Consider the following 18,376-nt stretch of genomic DNA (forward strand, 5'->3'; position numbering starts at 1 on the left):
AAGTCTTATAAAGGAAAGTCTTATCTGTTTTCTTGTAGTTGGAGGGAAAGTCTTCTCTGTTCCTGGGTTGCTGCCTTTTTCCTCAGGCTATATCAGGATTCAGGTTCAGAAGTGCATGCAGTTTTTCTTCTGGCAGGCTCAAGACATCTGTTCCTATGGTCAGTCCCACTACTTGTGATACTCAGGAACAATCTCCCTTCCTGTCTCAAAGGGAGGTTTTTCTAAGGAATCTAATCAGCCAGGTGGTGTTGGTTAATTGACTACCAGCAGTTAACCACCACACTGCTGGATTAGAGGCACATTTCCTGAACAGGGATAACTCCCCTGTTACAGTTGTCCTTCCTTTATAACCCCACTCTGTCCTCTTACTCATTGCTATATGTCTAGCTCCCTTGTTTGTTTCAGCGCTGGTTCCTGTCCTTGCCCCTGTTTGGTTTCCCCTGGCTTGAACTTCTGTACTACTTTGGATTTGACTACTCTGATTTCTCCTGCCCTTGAACCTTGGCTTACGGACTACACTACGCTGCTTTCTCAAACCCTTGAACACTGGCTTACGGACATCACTATGCTGCTCTCTCCAATCCTTGAATTCTGGCACACGGACATTACTCTCCGATCTCTGGCACCCCGGACTCTGCAAGTATACGTTAACCCTTTCTTACCAGGCCTGGTAACGCATTACCACACTCCGGGCATGCCCTCACTGCTGTGGGTGCATGTTATACCCTTACCCACCTCAGTACTGGGGACTGGCCAGGTCTGCGGGCATACAGGCGTTACAGCCTGACACTCAGCTGATCCCCTATCTCTACCTGCTCTACGGTACCCCCTGCCTAGCCTACCCTAGGAGATCTGGCAGAGCATTGCTCGCCATATCCCCGATCGATGAGGTGCAAATGGCTAGCACCGATGCCACACTCGGGGCTACATACTCCTTGAGCATATTAATGTGTTAGACTTTGGTCCTCCCTGTCTCAGCATCTACCTGTACAACATAGTTGCACTCGTTCATCTTTCGTAGTACCGGACCAGACAGCCATTAATTTGTTTTCCCGAGTGGGTTTCAGAACTACTTGCTGTCCTGGGATGAACTCTCTGCTATGGGCATTCTGATTATACCAAGTCTTCTGCTTTGTCTGAGCAGCCCTAAGGTCCTGCGCCAACCCCATGATCATCTCTAACCAGTCTCTGAGATCTACCACATATTGAAGCACAGAATAGTCAGTATTGGTAGCTTCCCCTTCCCATCCCTCACGAAATAGGTCCAGAGGTCCACGTACCTTGCAACCGTATAGCAGCTCAAAGGGAGAAAAGCATGTAGATTCTTGCGGTACCTCTCGGTATGCAAGTGCTGCAGGTGAATCTCCCAGTCTTTCCGCTCTATAAACGTTCTAAGCATCCGCTTTAAGGTACCATTGAACCTCTCACATAGTCCATTGGTTTGGGGGTGGTAAGGGGTCGTGCACTGGTGCTTCACCCCGCACGCATCCCAGAGACACTGTAGCAATTCACTCATGAATTGCAACCCTTGATCAGTTAGGACTTCGCTAAGGAAACCTACACTGGCGACACACTTAATCGCACTACGGCCAGATTCGCAAGCCGGGAGATTTCCCGGCTTGCTAGTGGCCGCCCTCGGGGTGACGCGCGGTCACGCGTCATCGGGAGCCTGCGCCCCCTGCACGCGCGTCCAGGGCTCCCCGAGGGAGCCCTGGTGTCCCGCGATGTGGAGGACGGCGGCAGGGGGTTCCGGGGGACCCGGCGGACCCGGCAGCGGTAGGGAGAGCGCCCCGATCGGAGGGCGCTCTTCCGCTGCTTTGGCGCGCGCCCGTCACCCTCCGGCGCGCGCCAGGCTACTGCTGCGGCCGAGAACGGGCAAATGCTCGAATAAACTCGGCCGCAGCAGTACCCTAGTGAAAATGGAAATTAAACCCTTAGCCACTGCCTTCATATCAATAGTAGCCAGCGCTACAGCCTCAGGGTACCGGGTGGCAAAATCCACCACTGTGAGAATGTAGCGCTTCCCTGTCCAGCTAGGGATCATAAGGGGCCCCACAAGGTCCACTGCTACCCACTGGAAGGGTTCCCCTATCACCGGTAATGGTCTCAGGGGTGCCTTCACATGATCACCCACCTTACCTACTCGCTGGCAGGCATCACAGGAGCGGCAGAAATCTGCCACCTCGCTGGATGCCCCCGGCCAGTAGTAACGCTGCAAGAGCCAGGGTCTCGTGCGTGCAATCCCCTGATGCCCCGCAATCGGGATGGAGTGGGCAACCCATAATAACTGTTGCCTATACCCCTTGGGTACCACTAACTGTCGCTTGCCAGTCCAAACCTTATCTAACCCTGTAGCCCCCTGCTCTCTATACAAAAGCCTGTGGTGCCACAGGTAGTAATCAGATCCCTCACTTGGCTTAGACACCAATGCTCGAAGTCTCATGCCCTCCAAGGTGGGATCAGATTGCACTGCTTCCCTAAACTGAGTGCCTGATTCTGGCCACCCCCCGGTCATACCTGAGCCAGGGGGACAGGGAACAGGGACAGGGTACAGTAAGTCATTGTCAGAAGCGGACTCAGTCTGGCTTACCGTTCTGGTCTCCTCAGAGACTGCTGGAACTGTAGGTACCAAATGCAGGGGGACAGGGATTGCTACTGTGATCTTTGCGGACTGGCTCCTGGTAATCGCTGCAACCGGTGCAGCAGGTGTCAGCTCCGCAGTGAAAACACAGGTAACGTGCCCCAGATCATTGCCAAGGAGCACCTCAGCATCCAACCTGGGCAATACCCCCACCTCACTCATGCCACGACCCGCCCCCTGTCCAAAAAGACCTGGGCAACCTGGAGTGACCACGGTCCTCTGTCTGGCATGGTCACTTGCATCTCAGTGCCCGGGAGCAAATCCTCTGGCCGCACCATATCAGGGCGAAGCAGGGTCACGGTGGCACCGGAGTCCAGCAACCTGTCTGCTTGCCGGTCTCCGATGGTCACCCTCCACAGATGCGTCTGCCGAGCATCATTGGTTTGCAGCCCGACTGACACAGACCTCCGTCCTCCACTGCAGGTCCTGAGTTGGCAAGGGTTGGTGCCTCCGTGGTCACCCCTCTGTTGTCTGACGTCACGGCTGCGCTTTTCCTCTCTGATGGTGCGTCGCACACGGCGACTGGTTTTGCTGCTTGGGAGCGGTGCCCGTGATGGGGTCCTGCAAACTGGTCCCAATCCGGGCAATCGGGTCTAAGGTGCCCAACCTTGTTGCAAGTAAAAAACCCTCTCGTGTTTGAACTCTGCAGCCTTTGGCACTTTGCTTGCAGCTGCAGGTTTAACTGTCAGTGAGGTGTTGTCTTAGCTTCCGGGGCTGCTCAGGCCCCTGCTCTGGGAACTGCTGGGTTGTCCAGCACAATTCTGCTGGCCACATACTTGTCTGCAGCGTCCTCCCAGGTCTTGGGCTTATGGTCAAAGATCCAAGACCGTATGTTGGGGGGGGAAAGCGTTGCATCAGCTGTTCTTGGAATATTACATTCAGCAAAGTATGATACTTGGTTGCCTCATACCCCGCTACCCACTGGGTCCCGTGCCTGACCATTCTGTTGGCATAGTCTGCAAATGATTCCCCGGGGTTCACATCCCCCATCCGGAACTTGCTCCTATACCCCTCAGGAGTCAGGGCATACTGGACCATCAGCTTACGCTTCACATGCCCATAATCATCAGCATCCACACCGGGAATCTCCTGCAAGGTTCTTTTAGCTTTGCCGGATAATAGTGGCCGTAGTTTGACCAACCAGTCCCTCTTTGGTATTCGGAACCAGCCACACTGATTCTCAAAATCATTTAGAACTGAGTCCAGGTACAGTAACCCGTGCCATCAATGAACTTGCTAAAACTGTGGTGATCCGGCCGGGAAAGCTCTTGTTCCCTGTTTACAAGGTGGAATTGGGAACCTTTTCCAACTGCTACCGTGAGGAGCCTTAACCGCTGCTCGTAGCTGATTACTCTCCCCAGGTGGCGAGTAGTGCGCCGACTCCATTGGCCGGTAGTCCGGCGGCCGCAGCTGCGAACCCATCCGCAACCCCTGGCACCAAGCCACCCATGACCCGGTGGTCGGCAACATCCTCCCCCTGTCCTTGCAGCCCCGGAGTTGGAGGGACCTCCTGCACTCCGGGCTGAGTACCGTCCACTGCCACAGCAGCTAACAGGGCCGCTCTGCCCTCATATTCTTCTAAATCCTCCTCCAGCTGACTCTTGGAATGACTGTCTGTCGTTAAGCCATATCCCATACATTTCTCCATGACTTGCTCTCGGTTCCAGGAACAAAACCTTCCTGAGTGCAGACTCATGGTGCCCCCGGGGTATGGGTCAAGAGACCAGTGAATTATCTTGGGCTTCTTTGGAAGTGTGTGTAAGTTGCCACTTGTCTGAGGAGCTTGCAAGCCACGAGGTCCTCACTATATTACAGAGCCCTGCAGGAAACTGCAATATAGGCTCAATCAGTATCCCACTCTACCACCAGTAAATAAAGCCTGTCACGATGGATGGAACTTATCAACAATTTTATATTTTGGGGAAATAGATTGAGCATACAAGTTGAGCAAAATAAACTGACATTTATTTCCTTGATAGACAAATACACGACAACCTTAGAATACACTTAATGAAAATATTTACTGAAGAAGAGAACGGGATAGAATGTCCAGAAGTAAAACAAAGTGCCGGAATATTGTCCTTTAAAGTGCAGTCCTGTTGCAAGGTGCGCACTTGGCCAACCCAATATATCTTTGAATAACACAAAGTTCATTCTGGTCCGTTGGGGTTCGTTAGATAACCCCCAGCACTAACGAAATCCTGAAGCAGAGTTCTGTCCTTGGTTCCGTTGAAAATAACTTGTTGCATTCTGAATTAGTTGGTGCTGCTCTTATCCGCTATTTGAAGCGTGCTGGAAGCCCGCTCACATTGTAGAATGGAAAACGAAAGAAAACGGGGATAGTTTGGGCAGCATGTATATGGGTTTGAGAGCCTATCTCTAACATGCGTACCCAATCCTCCTTGTGGGAATTTTCTCATTCCCCAATCCCTTACTTGCCCATAGTTTGGAGAGTGGCACTCTAGGGATTTCCTGTTGCTACAGCGCCTGTGCGACATTGCAACATGGGCTACTTAGCATAGGTGCACTCCCCCGTTTACCTGGCGTTTACCTGGCGTTTGCCTGGCGTCTCCCAGGCTAGGGTTTGCCCCCAAGGTGTGAACTAGCCCAGGATCTCCAATGGAGCAACATCCAGGCTATTTCACACTTTGCGACTCTGGGGTCTTTCAACTGCAAATCTTCCCCAGACCGATAGGCGTCGCCTCAATGGGGAGTCTGTGAAGTTGGAGTAGGAAGAGCCCCCAGCTCCTGTATGTAAAAACATTTGGTCACTGGCTGCATTTCAAAGACAAATAGAAAAAATGCATCCTGCCTGTCCTTTTAAATCTGCAACCAAAAATCCACTTTATTAAAAATATGTGTTCCCCTTATCCCACAGTTATAATTTGGGATTCTCACATCAATTGACTTGCGGTTACGGCTTTCTCACATCAATTGACCGAGTTCCCACGCCAATTGCGAATTGCCTTTCAAGACGCGCTATTAACCGGGACGGCGATACATTGTATCCGAGTAGCACTTGAGATTGGAAACCGCAAGCCATTGACTCTGCGTTATCGCTTCCAGTCTCAGTAATGGATACCTATTCCTTGCAATGGATCAAAGAGGCCGCACCACGCTTAACCAATTAACTTGTGGTTTAGCGCTCGCAGCAGCATCTTGTGTCCAAAGCTAAGACTGTCAGTTTACCATTGCATACACTTCTGCAGGCACATATAATCCTGCAAAATGGGGACAACAAGGGACAGAGGGAAAAATAATACATGTACAGAGCACGGAAATGCAAAGTAGGGGTAACCAGCCGAGCACACTGCCTTTATTAATGCGCTGATTACCCACAATTTCATTACAGCCACCTGTGCTGAAGCAGTGATTTTCAGAAATGCTGACCTCTTGGAAGGGCTTGAGGACTGAAGTTGAGCACCCATTGCTGTGTATGACAGATTTGTTTTTCAATTATGCACAATTTCCTTCTTCTACTTGTACCAGAAAAAACTGTGCTCAAAAATTGGAAACTGGTATGAGCACTTTTATATAAATAATGTCATGTGTCTGACTGATTTTAAATACTTACATTGTTTTTTTGTTTTTTTACAGATAATGATATGGAACCTTGACAATGCTGAGTCTGTAATTTATAACCCAGTGAAGACAATCGATTGTCACAAAGATGTGATCCTTTCTATGTCATTTAATACAGATGGAAGTCTTCTTGCAACGTCTTGCAAAGACAGGAAAGTTAGGGTCATTGACCCTCGTCAAGAAACCATTGTACAGGTTTGTATTTTTATCATTATCATGAATATTACTTTATTTATTCTCATTTAACACACTGTATTCAGCAATTTATACCATATGAGAAATCGCGTTCTATTGCTGCGGCCAAGCTTAATCTAAAGTTTAACCGCATTTTTTCTCACTTTTTTTTTTCACCGCCGATATTGGCCGCGCGCCAGCTGCATCTCATGGCCGCGCGCGGCCGTTTCTCCAATCAGCGCCTAATGGCGCTGAACAATACAAGCATCTGAGGCGGCGAAAGAACAAAAAAAAACGCGCGTCTGAACGGGGTTTTAAATTACCCACGGTGGCGGCCGCTTTAGACTCATGGCGACCGTCACTGTATAAACACGTGTCCATAATGATTACATTTATTTCGTCATTTAGTTCTACTATTGATTGTTGAGCTGGATAGAACAAAATATAAATACACAATGAGTGCACTGACCAGTGTTACAATCTCCAGTAACTTGAGCCTTTAGCACAAATTGAGGAAATGACTTGCCCAATGTCACAAGGTGCAGAGTCATGGCCTGGCTGCTGGCCTGCTACAATACATGGTCAGTTACAGACCAAAATGTCAGCCCTCAAAGGTGCAATCGCACATAGTCTGCCAGTTACAGTTCTTCGGGGGCCCCTATATAAGGAAGACTTTGTCAATCCTGTGGGGTTTTTTTACCCTTATCCCACCCTGTCCTTATTAGAGAACCAACAAAGTTATGGGGAAGGGGGACTCTGGCTGTACAAGCACTTGTTGAACATACAGTGAAATATCAGACAAAAGGGAGGAGCCATAGGAAATAAAACCCAGCCTAACTATAACTTTAAAAAAAAAAAGAGATTTGGGGGAAACAATTATTAATTACCCAGATGAGACCCCTTAATCATGTCACTGTAATTGGTTAACGTTGATCCTACTATTTAAAGTCTTTAAAGATCATCTTTAATCAGCTTGTCCACATGCGGTAGGCAGTCAAAAACACTGCACTCCTCTACACCTAAACTGTATAGAGTACCTACATACTGTAGGCAAACACATAGAAATACATTCACTCACACTGTTATACATATTTAGGTGTGTATGTATGTATGTATGCATATATGTACAGATGTAAACAACATTATTGCACGGACCTGCTTCAACCTCCCCAACCTCAGTTGCGGTCGACCAGGAACATGTAATGAGTGTCTTCAGGTAACCTATCATCTCCTGGACTCCAGCGTTTCACTGAAGAACAGCTTCATCAGGAGTCAATGGATCTTGACTACTGAGGAAGCTGTTCGCCAGCAAAACACGTAGCCTGGAGATGCCGACTCCCACGGAGGTGATGAGGTGGAAGTGGGTCCTTGTTCTGAGAGATACTTTTTCTCCCTTTTTTTTTTAATGCATAACAGAATGTGCCTATTGTAAGTATTGTATTGTATGTCTTTATTTATATAGCGCCAAAAGTGTACTCAGCGTTTCACAAAGAATACAGTAAAGGGAATTATAATTATACAGTTAGTGCAGCAAAATCAGACAATAGGAAAGGAAATCCCTGCCCCGAAGAGCTTACAATCTAAGAAGTTTAATGGGATACTTATAGAGACAGCAGGTGAGGGAGTAAGTGCTGTAGATGGCAGTGCTTGGTCACAATGGGTGGTAGGAGTGACTGAGTGTGGGACATTAGCCATGAGGGCAGGCTATTGGGATGCTTGATTTGTGAGGTAAAATTTAAGGAAGGTCAGTGTTAAATGAAAAGGTTAACACCATTTACAGGGGAAGAGGTGGCAGGGAGGCATGAGTGAGATCAGGTGTGTATGTCTGGCTTCGGGCTTAGGGAAGATCCCCAGCAGCAGGAAGGAGTAGATAGAGGGTGTGAATAGAGGATTTGTGTGGGTGTTTTTTATTGAGGGGTAAAGAAGTTGTTGGGAGAGAGGTGTATAAATAATGGTGCAGTGGGGAGTGGGGATGTTGTAGAGAACAGAAATGCTCACAAAGGAGTGAGGAAACAGTAAACAGAAAAAGAAATAGGGATGGCATAGTGAGATGCAGGAGGAGAGAGTTCCAAGGTACTGGAGGATAAAGGTGTACAAATAAATCACAGATGTTAAAAGTTAATGTCTCACAGTGGCAACGTTGTAATGCAGAGTCCAGATCTTCCTCCAATCTCAACTCTTGTAGACACTTTTGATGTGACGCTTTTGATGTTACACAGCCATATGGCTAAACAGCCATGCTACAGTGACTTAAGTACCCTATTCACATGCATTTGACTAACACTTAAGGGAGGGGTTTGTCTAATCAAATCAGATTTACAACATAGTTAATTAGATTATCATTTCTCTCTCAATTGATAGGAATCAGCTCACAAACATACCCCAAAAGCCAATTAAATCTTAATTTCTCTGGTTGGTAGAATGCAACTCAATGACACCTACCCCAAAAGCCAATTAAATCTTAATTTCTCTGGATGGTAGAATGCAGCTCAATAACACATACCTGTTTGAAGAGATAAATCAGAATGTTAATCCAGATATCAGAATGCATCCATGATTAAAGATGGAAAGATAGAAATAAAACATCCAGAGATATGAACTCCAAAATTAACTCTTGTAGACACTTTTAATGTACACTTATGATGTGACGTTTTTGATGTTACACAGCGTTCTGTAAGTGCTCATTCATAAGATTTTTAGCACATCATTGTTGAAATAAAAATTCATTAAATTACGCACGGTCGTGTATCATTTTGCAGATGTCAAATCTTGCGTTAAATGATGGGCTAACTTTGAAACGTAGCATCACGTTAATGGGTGCAATAACATTGGCTATAGCTTTATGTATTTTTATATTTTGGACGAGTACATACAGTGGCGGCCGCCTTTAACCTCCTGCGGCCGTTTCCCCGCGGTTTTTTAAATCGCGGGCAGATGCGGCATGTTTTTGGCCGTTTTGGGCGCCGCGGGCGCTTTCATTGTGTAGCGCTATTAGCGCTGTCTGGTGAATGCGGCTGACGCGCGGCAAAGTCCGTGACAAACGGAGAACATCCCCGAATTTTTTCGGGTATGTAGTGAGGATAAAAGGGCCGTGGCTGTACTTTATACATAGGCTTCTATGGATTCTATTGTACACTTATTTGCACTTATAAATACTTTAGATCTATCAATATTGTGATACTCATACCCTTGTTGACACTAATATGTAGACTGATGGAGAAATGAGAGGCCAGATGTATGGTTTGCATGGGGAATGGAGATCCACCACTTGTCACCCCTTACTCTGACCACCCATACAGCCAGCCACCATGGGGCAATTCACAGGAAGGGTATGGGAGAAGGCAGCAGTTTACACTTCCTGCCACATTGTGTCTTGGTATGAAAAGTAAAGAAAAAGCTGCACTCCAATGGTCTTTTAAAAAATAGAAAATTTATAACACGATTAACGTTTTCGTCTGCTGGTGAACCTTTGTCAAGATAAAGTGCAATAGTAAGTCCATGATATACATGGTGTCCATAAATTATTTACCCCATTAAAATGTATTAAGCCTTATAATAGGGTGAATAATTTATGGACACCCTGTATATACACTGGCGACACACTTTATTCGAGCTTGGCTAGTCCCACGAATTCGGGTATACCCGGGTGTATTGAGGTTTGTGACTGTTTTCTGCCCGAGTGCATTGAGTTATTTTCCAGGCAGGGATTGAAGCATTTTATTCCCACTGGCTGCAATACTGCACAGTATATATATATATACTGCATTACAATTCATGAATTTATGCCCTCTGGTAGACACGCAAAGCATTGCAGCCTATTAAATCCTAATCATTATCATTTAACAGATCAGCCGCCCATCAGCCAGGCATGAACCCAGGCTGGGAAGGCAAACGCAACGGGGCTTGTCAGAGGTGAGAAGCGGCGCATTCCAGGTATCTGCCAGGTACATACCGGGTATTTGCTCGAATAAAGTGTGTCGGTGCAGTACCCTTCAAGGGGGCGAACCGTGGAAAAAAACTCCATTAAGCCTATGCCGTAAAACTGTAGTGGTAAGGCCATAAAGTGACATAGTGCTGCAAAGCAGTGAGACAAAAAAAACACAGGTTACCAAAAGACACAACATAACAAAACTATGGAATATATCTTCACTACATACTGTATATACAAGAATTGTAGTATTGAAATTATCATAATGATTATACTGTACATGATAGTAAAACAGCAAAGCATATGAGAAGTGTGTGTGTGTGTACATGGTATGCATATGGTGACCAGACGTCCCGGTTTAGCCAGGACAGTCCCGGTTTTTAATGAGGTTTCCTGGTGCCCCAAAAATTGTGGAAATGTCCCAGTTTCGCCGGATCTGTCCCGGTTATTAATTAGGTGTCCTTCCGGTTTGAGTGGGTAGGAGGAGAGCGGAGGTTGGAAGAGATCAGAGGAGGATGCCTGCAGAGCTGATCATATTAGGCTATGGCCCCAATGTTAGCTGCTGCGCGCGCTATGGCATGCGCGGCAGGAACAATGTCCACCCCTCTATGGTGCCAGGCCCAGTAGCTGCCTGCACACGCTTTGAGAGATCTCAATGCACAACCAATTTTTTTAAAGACAAGATTTTTGTATTTTCTAGTGGTTAACGAAGCGCTGGTCATGTCACGGCGGTGATTCAGCCAATGAGGGTGAACCAACTGTGTGGCGTCATGGCCGCGCCCCTATCACACACCCCTCCCCCCTGTCACATTCACCTGCAGCTCAACCACAGACTGTAGATCATGGTTTAACATGTGCACACATCGCCAGGCGCGCGTGCAGCAGCTGACACTGGGGCTGTAGCTGGTAGGAGGGAGGAGAGCAGGGCTGTCTGACTGCTGCAGCTTCTGGGCAGAAGGTGACGCTGCAGAGCACTCCTGCTCTGAGATGCTCCTCTATAGATCTCCCGGTTCCGTGTGTCTGTGTTGGTAAGTGTGTGTGTTTGTAAGTGTTTGTGTGTATTTGTAATGCGCATATGTTTTTCATGCATTATGTGCATGTATATGTTGTATATTTATTGTTTGTGTATGTTGAATATAAATGTGTATTTGTATATGGTATGTGTGTGTTAAACTAATGTTGCATGTTTGGTATGTGTGTATATGGTGTAGTGTTTGTGTGTATATATGGGGGAGAGAGGATGGAGAGGGGGGAGGGAGGAGAAAGAGGTGGAAAGAGAGAGGGATGAGAGGAAGGGAGGAGAGAGAGGGAGGCGGGAAGGAGGAGAGAGGATGGGGAGAGGGAGGAGAGATGATGGGGAGAGAGGAGAGAAGATGAGGGGGAGAGGGAGGAGAGAGAATGGGGGAGAAGGTGGAGAGAGGATGGGGGGAGAGAGGAAAGAGGATGGGGGATAGGGAGAAGAGAGGATGGGAGAGGGAAAAAAGCAAAAGGGGGGGGCGCAGTCTGACTTAATTTTTTTTAAAAATATTTTTTAATGTGTCCCGGTTTTTACATTTGATAATCTGGTCACCCTATATATGCAAATACTCAGAATGCATGATTCGACTGAGATGTACATAAGCAATTGTTAGAGTATTGATGTAACCCACACGAATCAGTAAAGATCAAATAAAAATGTACACATGCATGGATAAGCTCACATAACTAGGGCATGTAAATCTATCTCACTACAACACAAGAAGAATTGAACCGTGCACCACTGTAAAGTGACATTTAAAGCTAAAACTATGAAGATATATTCATGAAAATATGAAACATTCATATTTCCAACATATGTCCAATGATCAAATCAGATGGCAGTTTCACATATAGGATGAAAATATAAATTGCTAAATATGGACACACCACTGCCGATACATACATACACAGGCCTTGACAAATGCACTCACCACAGGCAACTGCATTTTGGCCGCTGTCGAGTGCTTACCTGCAGCAGCATCTCCCGGTATTCTTCTCCTTCTCTCCTACAAATTTCAGTGTTTCCCTGCAGCTCCTTTCAGAATGGTCATTATTCCACACCAGGCAAGAATTGAACCCTTGATCGTTTCATATACCAGTCCACTGCTCTAAGCACTGCACCACAGTGTGGATGGAAGGTTATTGTCTTTAATAAATACTCTATGGTTGTTTGGATGGTGTATTCTAATTGGGTGATTGACTGTACTATGCAGTATATGTTACGTTTGTTTAAAGCATCAGATTCATCACACCTTCCTGTGGCGAAGCAGTTAGAGAATTGCACTAGCATATGAAGTATCAGGGGTTCAACTCCTGAATGGGGTAGTATAATTTATATATACCTTGCTGGAATTGAACCTTTGATCTTTCATATACCAGTCCACTGCATTGCGCCACAGTGTGTGGATGGTTATCCACTTTAAACAACCCTACAAATGTGACCAAGGATGCTACATTGGGGAAACCAGCCAAAAACTTCACGGGAGAATGAATATGCACAGACACTCTATACTCCACCACGAAGAAGGAAGATACTGCTCACCAGTGGGACATCATTTCTCACTACCAGATCTGTTTTACCAATGTACATGAGACTGCACCGGGACCGGATTAAATAAATTACAGAGGTTAAATGGCACGTAAGAGGAAAGGTGATGATGAGAAAGGTGTGCTACTCATCATCACCTTTCCTCTTGTTATCTACTCACCTGGATGGACTGCACGCCCTGGATGTCTAGAAGTCCTGCGAGCACTAAGGTAAAGGGCTGCAGTGCCCCTACATATATATATATATATGGACACCAGTGCTATTGTTTATTATATATTGGTTACTTGGCTGGGTACATATGGTGTTCAAGCTGTGGAGGTCAAGTGGACCCCACTAGACACTTAGCCCACGCCAGATAATTGCCATATTATTCATGGACTTTCTATTGTCATCCAGAATCATTTACACATATTGTGGAGGATTTCTATCCAATTTGGATGCATCACATCTATTCTACTAAATGGCACGTAAGAAATGATGTGATCTTAATCTCCCTTCTGGAGTGTGGGTGTTTGGAGGATGACCTCTCAATTAGTCCACTTCTTTATGTAGTGCATCCCTGACACTTGAAAAAGGCCATTTTCAGTGGGGCCAGTATGGGTTTAAGGAAAAATAATGCATATTTGTCCAAAGGATCTGGTTGGATAAGAATGTCTTGTGTGTGTATGTGTGTGTGTGTAAAGCTCTAATTCCTTTTAAGTGCAAACAGAGGTTTGTTGTGCGTATACTGTACATTTGGAGCTTCGGATCTGTGGCTAACAGATGCCAATGTTTATTAACTGAACCCTAGACACAATTAGACATTGCTGAGAAGGTAGTAACCTAGCCTCTCATGATGCTTTAATCTGTTTATTCAAAAGGGCTTCCCTATCGGCATACAATGCTCTGCTGGCTTGTTTGGTGTGAGGATTTGCCATTCCGGCGGTTCTGTCCGCTTAACCCTCACCTCTCCGTCAGTATCTAGAGGCACTCAAAGAGGGCATCTTAGCGGTGGTTTGCATGCGCGGCACGCGGGCAGTGTGCGGGCTCCATCTCTCTCTGCAGTTCCCGTGTCCAGGGTACGTTTTCCCCCCAGCGGCAATGACGCGGTACACATGCACGGTACACCCTCTCCCCGGTTTCCTGTTGTCTCTGCCCCCCAACTCCGCCCCCAATCTGACAAAGGAGGTATGCAGCACAGTGGTCACACATATCCCTCCCTTCTCGCCTCGGGTCCCGCCTCTAATTTATGCCCCCGTACTGACGCGGGTGCCGTGGTGCGCTCGAGTGGTGTGCGACCGGGTCGCCAGCGTGATGCGCGGGGCGTGGGTGCTCTCTAGAGGTCCTACCCCCACTCCAATCTCGGCTGCACAATAGGACGCACCTGCAGGATCCAGCAGTTTATCAGTGAGGGCTCCTCCACTTCCTGGTTGCTTCCCATTGGAGGGAGGTCCTATTTATACCCTGTCTGAGATCTCCTTCATTGCAGAGCAAAACCTCTGTTTTATGACGTTGGATCTCACTGCATCCAGTACCCTGCCTTGCCTGCCTCTTACCCTTGCTGCCTTAGACTGCCTTCGACTTAGGACTTTGTGATACTCTCCTGCACTGACCCTGGCTTTGGAATACGATGATCCTGCTCTCTTTTGCGCTGACTCTGGCTTTGGCTTTTGCGACGACTCTACTCTCTCCAATCCTGACCCTGGCTACGTACCACAACAATCCGCTACTCTCCGCTCTTAGCCCCGGCAAGTTTCACGTTTACGCTGTCCTCTATAACCGCAACCCTGATTGCAAGACTATCCTACACTCTAGACGCGCCCTCGCGGTTGTGGTCGGTGTTCTATACCAATCCCTACCTCAGCCCCGCGGTCACGCCTCATTTGTGGTGAGCTACGCGTTACAGTATGCTCGGCCAAACAAACTTTGACCCCGCTGAGGTAGGAAGAGTCCTGAGCACGCATGCCGACGTCCTGCCTAGCCTTCAAAACAAATTAGAATCTAGTGACCAACACCTGAGAACCCTCCAGGAGGACTTTAGGACCCTGTCCCTCTGACTACAAGGGCCACACACGGCCCCCTCGCAGTTGGACACTGGTACCATGGCCATGCCTTCTCATCTATCCGAACCCTGGCTTTCCACACCCAATCGGTATGGCGGGGATCCTCACGAGTGTTGGGGTTTCCTTAATCAATGCTTCATTCAGTTTGAGATGAATCCTTCCCGCTTCACTTCTTCTCATTCCAAGGTAGCCTACATAATCTCTCTTCTCGTAGATGATGCACTTGCCTGGGCTTCTCCTATCTGGGAGCGAAGATCTGATCTCACCTAAGGAATTGGAGCCTTCACCAAGGAATTCCGCATGGTGTTCGATACACCAGGTCGAAGGGTATCTGCAGCTTCTGCTTTATTCTATATGTCCCAGGGTAACAGGCCACTCGCTCGTTATGCACTCGAGTTTAGGCCCATTGCCGCAGAGACGACTTGGAAGGGAGAGTCATTGTCTGCTGCCTTCTGGCAGGGTCTGTCCGAAACCGTGAAAGATGAACTTGCGACCCACAACCAGAACCAATCTGGAAGATCTTATTGCTATCTGCATCAAGGTGGACCACCGCCTTCAGGAGAGAAGGACAGAGAGAAGACTTCATCGCACGGCTCCTACCAGGATAAGCCCCAGCCAGGTGAGCCAGTTTGAACTACCTGTCATACAGTAGACTCATCTGAACCTATGCAGTTGGGAGTCACTACTCTCTCACGCTCAGAGAAGCAACGCCACATAGATGCTGGTCTTTGTCTGTATTGTGGGGGTTCTGGACACTTCGCTTCCTCTTGCCCCAACAAGGCGGAAATGCAAGGTTCCCATGAGATCCAGGGGAATCTCATTGGGAACGATATCGTTATCCCCTATAGCCACCTAATCCCAAAAGGATCCTTGTGCCTATCTCTCTGTCAGGTGAGGGATTCTCTGTCTCCACATTGGTCTTTCTTGATTCTGGATCCGGTGGCAACTTTATTGATCAGAGCTTTGCAAAGAACCATAATATCCCTCTTGAGTGCAAGAAGAATCCCATTGCCTTGGAGGCTATTGATGGTAGACCACTTCAGCCTGCGTTCATTTCTTTCGAGACTCAGATTCTCCAGCCTCAGCTGGTCAGCAGATAACCACTTGGAAGATATTACTTTGAACGCCATTCACACTCCTTCCATAGCAGTTATCCTGGGACTACCCTGGCTACAGGTCCATAACCCTCAGATTGATTGGTTGAACAAAGAACCTATCCAGTGGAGTCCATACTGCATTCAAAATTGTCTCGAAGGCCCAAGTAGTGTATGCGCAACTATCTTATCTGAGGAAAAAGTAAGGGTACTATTGCCGGAGGAATATACCGAGTTCAAGGATGTCTTCGATAAAGTAAAGTCTAAAATACTTCCTCCACATCGCCCCTATGATTGTCCTATGGAATTGCTTCCCGGTACCATAAAGCCTAGAGGAGCCTCCTTTCCATTGTCAATGCCTGAAACTAAAGCCATGAAAGAATATCTTACTGAGAATCTTCAGAGGGGGTTAATTCACAAATCCACATCTCCTGCTGGAGCCGGGTTTTTCTTCATAAAGAAAAAAGATGGGACCTTGCGACCTTGCATTGATTATCGGGGTCTCAACAAAATTATTATAAAAAATCGCTATCCTCTTCCTCTCATTTCCGAACTTTTTGATCGTCTTCAAGGAGCTAGAATTTTTTCCAAGCTTGATCTACGGGGTGCTTGCAACCTTATTAGAATTCATCAAGGCAACAAGTGGAAAACTGCATTCAATACCAGAGATGGAAACTACGAGTATATGGTCATGCCTTTCGTCCTTTGTAATGCCCCAGGCGTGTTCCAAGGCTTTGTCAATGATATATTTAGGGAGCTTCTTAACTCTTTTGTAATCGTTTATGTGGACAATATCCTGATCTTTTCTAAATCTATGCAGGAACACGTAGAACACGTCAAACAAGTACTCCTTCGTCTGTGAGAGAATCATTCATTCACTAAACTTGAAAAGTGTCACTTTGATCAATCTTCTAGTTTTCTTAGGATACATCATTTCGGATACTGGCCCCACGATGGATCCTGCCAAAGTCAAAGCAGTCTTGGACTGGCTTCAACCAACTACTCTCAAGGCTGTTCAACGCTTCCTGGGATTTTCCAATTATTATCGCAGATTTATTCAGAACTTTTCTTCTCTAGTAGCTCATCTGACGGCTCTTACAAAAAAAGGTGCTGATCCCTCGTCTTGGTCTTCTGCTGCAGTCAAGTCTTTTGATCTCTTAAAAAAAGTGTTCGTATCCGCCCCGGTTCTTATTCATCCTGATCCTAAGCTCCCCTTTACCCTCAAGGTGGATGCATCCGATGTCGGAGTAGGCGCTGTTCTTTCCCAGAGGAAGAATCCTCAAGCCAAGTTGCACCCCTGTGCTTTTTTCTCCCAAAAAAAATTTCTTCAGCTGAACGTAACTATGATATTGGTAATCGAGAACTCCTGGCCATGAAACTTGCCTTGGAAGAATGGAGACACCTTCTAGAAGGAACAGAAGTGCCTATAACAATTCTTACGGATCACAAGAATTTGTTGTACATCGAGGGAGCACGTCGCCGGGAGCTCGCCAAGCCAGGTGGTCACTCTTCTTTTCAAGGTTCAACTTTATTATCTTCTATCTTCCAGGGACAAAAAACATCAAGGCGGATGCTCTGTTTCGTCAGTTCTCACTCGAGGATAATTCAGAGGACCAACTCAAATCTATTCTTCCATCTAAACTTATTCTTTCTTCCACAAACTTTGAAGCTCTAAAGGATATCGTTCTTCAACAAAATCAGATTCCTGACAATCTCACGGATCCTGAGGGTCGTCTGTTTACCTCCCCTCCATTGTGCAAACAGGTCCTGGAGTGGGGATATTCTTCAAAATCGGCAGGTCATCCCTGGGCAAAAAGGACATTGGATCTCATCTCCCGGACCTTCTGGTGGCCTGGGATGCAGAAGGATGTTAAGGACTTTGTACTCACGTGCCCAATTTGTGCCAAGACTAAGGGGGTCATGCACTAAGCTCCGATAAGTCACTTTTAGAGCGCAAAGTGCTCTTAGAACGTGATTTTTAGCTCAACCCGATGCACTAAGCAACACAAACAGGCACTTTGCGCTCTAAAAGTGACTTTTTTCCGGAATTTTTTCTAAGTCCAAATTTGCTCATTCGTAACCCTGTTTGCGTTAAATTCTGCCCTTAAGCGGGATGCACTAAGCAACGCAACCTTAGCGTACGCGAAAGTTGCATTGATCAGAACACGTCAGGTCAGAATAGACGCAAAAAAAGCTGGACTTAGAAAAAATTATTGCTTTACATTTTTGCCTGCGCAACACCCATACAACAGGCCGGCGGGTGTCCCGGGCTGACCCCGCGGGGGTCCCCGAGAGAGGCTGGGGGTCTCGTGGGTGTCCCCGGCTGACCCTGCGGCCGTCCCGGGGTCC

The 18,376-nt window shown here is 47.0% G+C and overlaps 1 protein-coding gene across 1 annotated transcript in view; it reads left to right on the forward strand.

Annotated features, from left to right (window-relative positions):
* CORO2A (coronin 2A) overlaps positions 1-18,376 on the forward strand; it is a 425,741-nt gene that overhangs the window by 210,317 nt on the left and 197,048 nt on the right. The window contains exon 5 of the mRNA XM_075604517.1: positions 6,239-6,418. Coding sequence (XP_075460632.1) covers positions 6,239-6,418 — 180 coding nt within the window. The remainder of the gene's footprint in view (positions 1-6,238; positions 6,419-18,376) is intronic.

This window comes from Ascaphus truei, chromosome 1 (assembly GCF_040206685.1).
Source record: "Ascaphus truei isolate aAscTru1 chromosome 1, aAscTru1.hap1, whole genome shotgun sequence".
Classification (NCBI taxonomy): domain Eukaryota; kingdom Metazoa; phylum Chordata; class Amphibia; order Anura; family Ascaphidae; genus Ascaphus; species Ascaphus truei.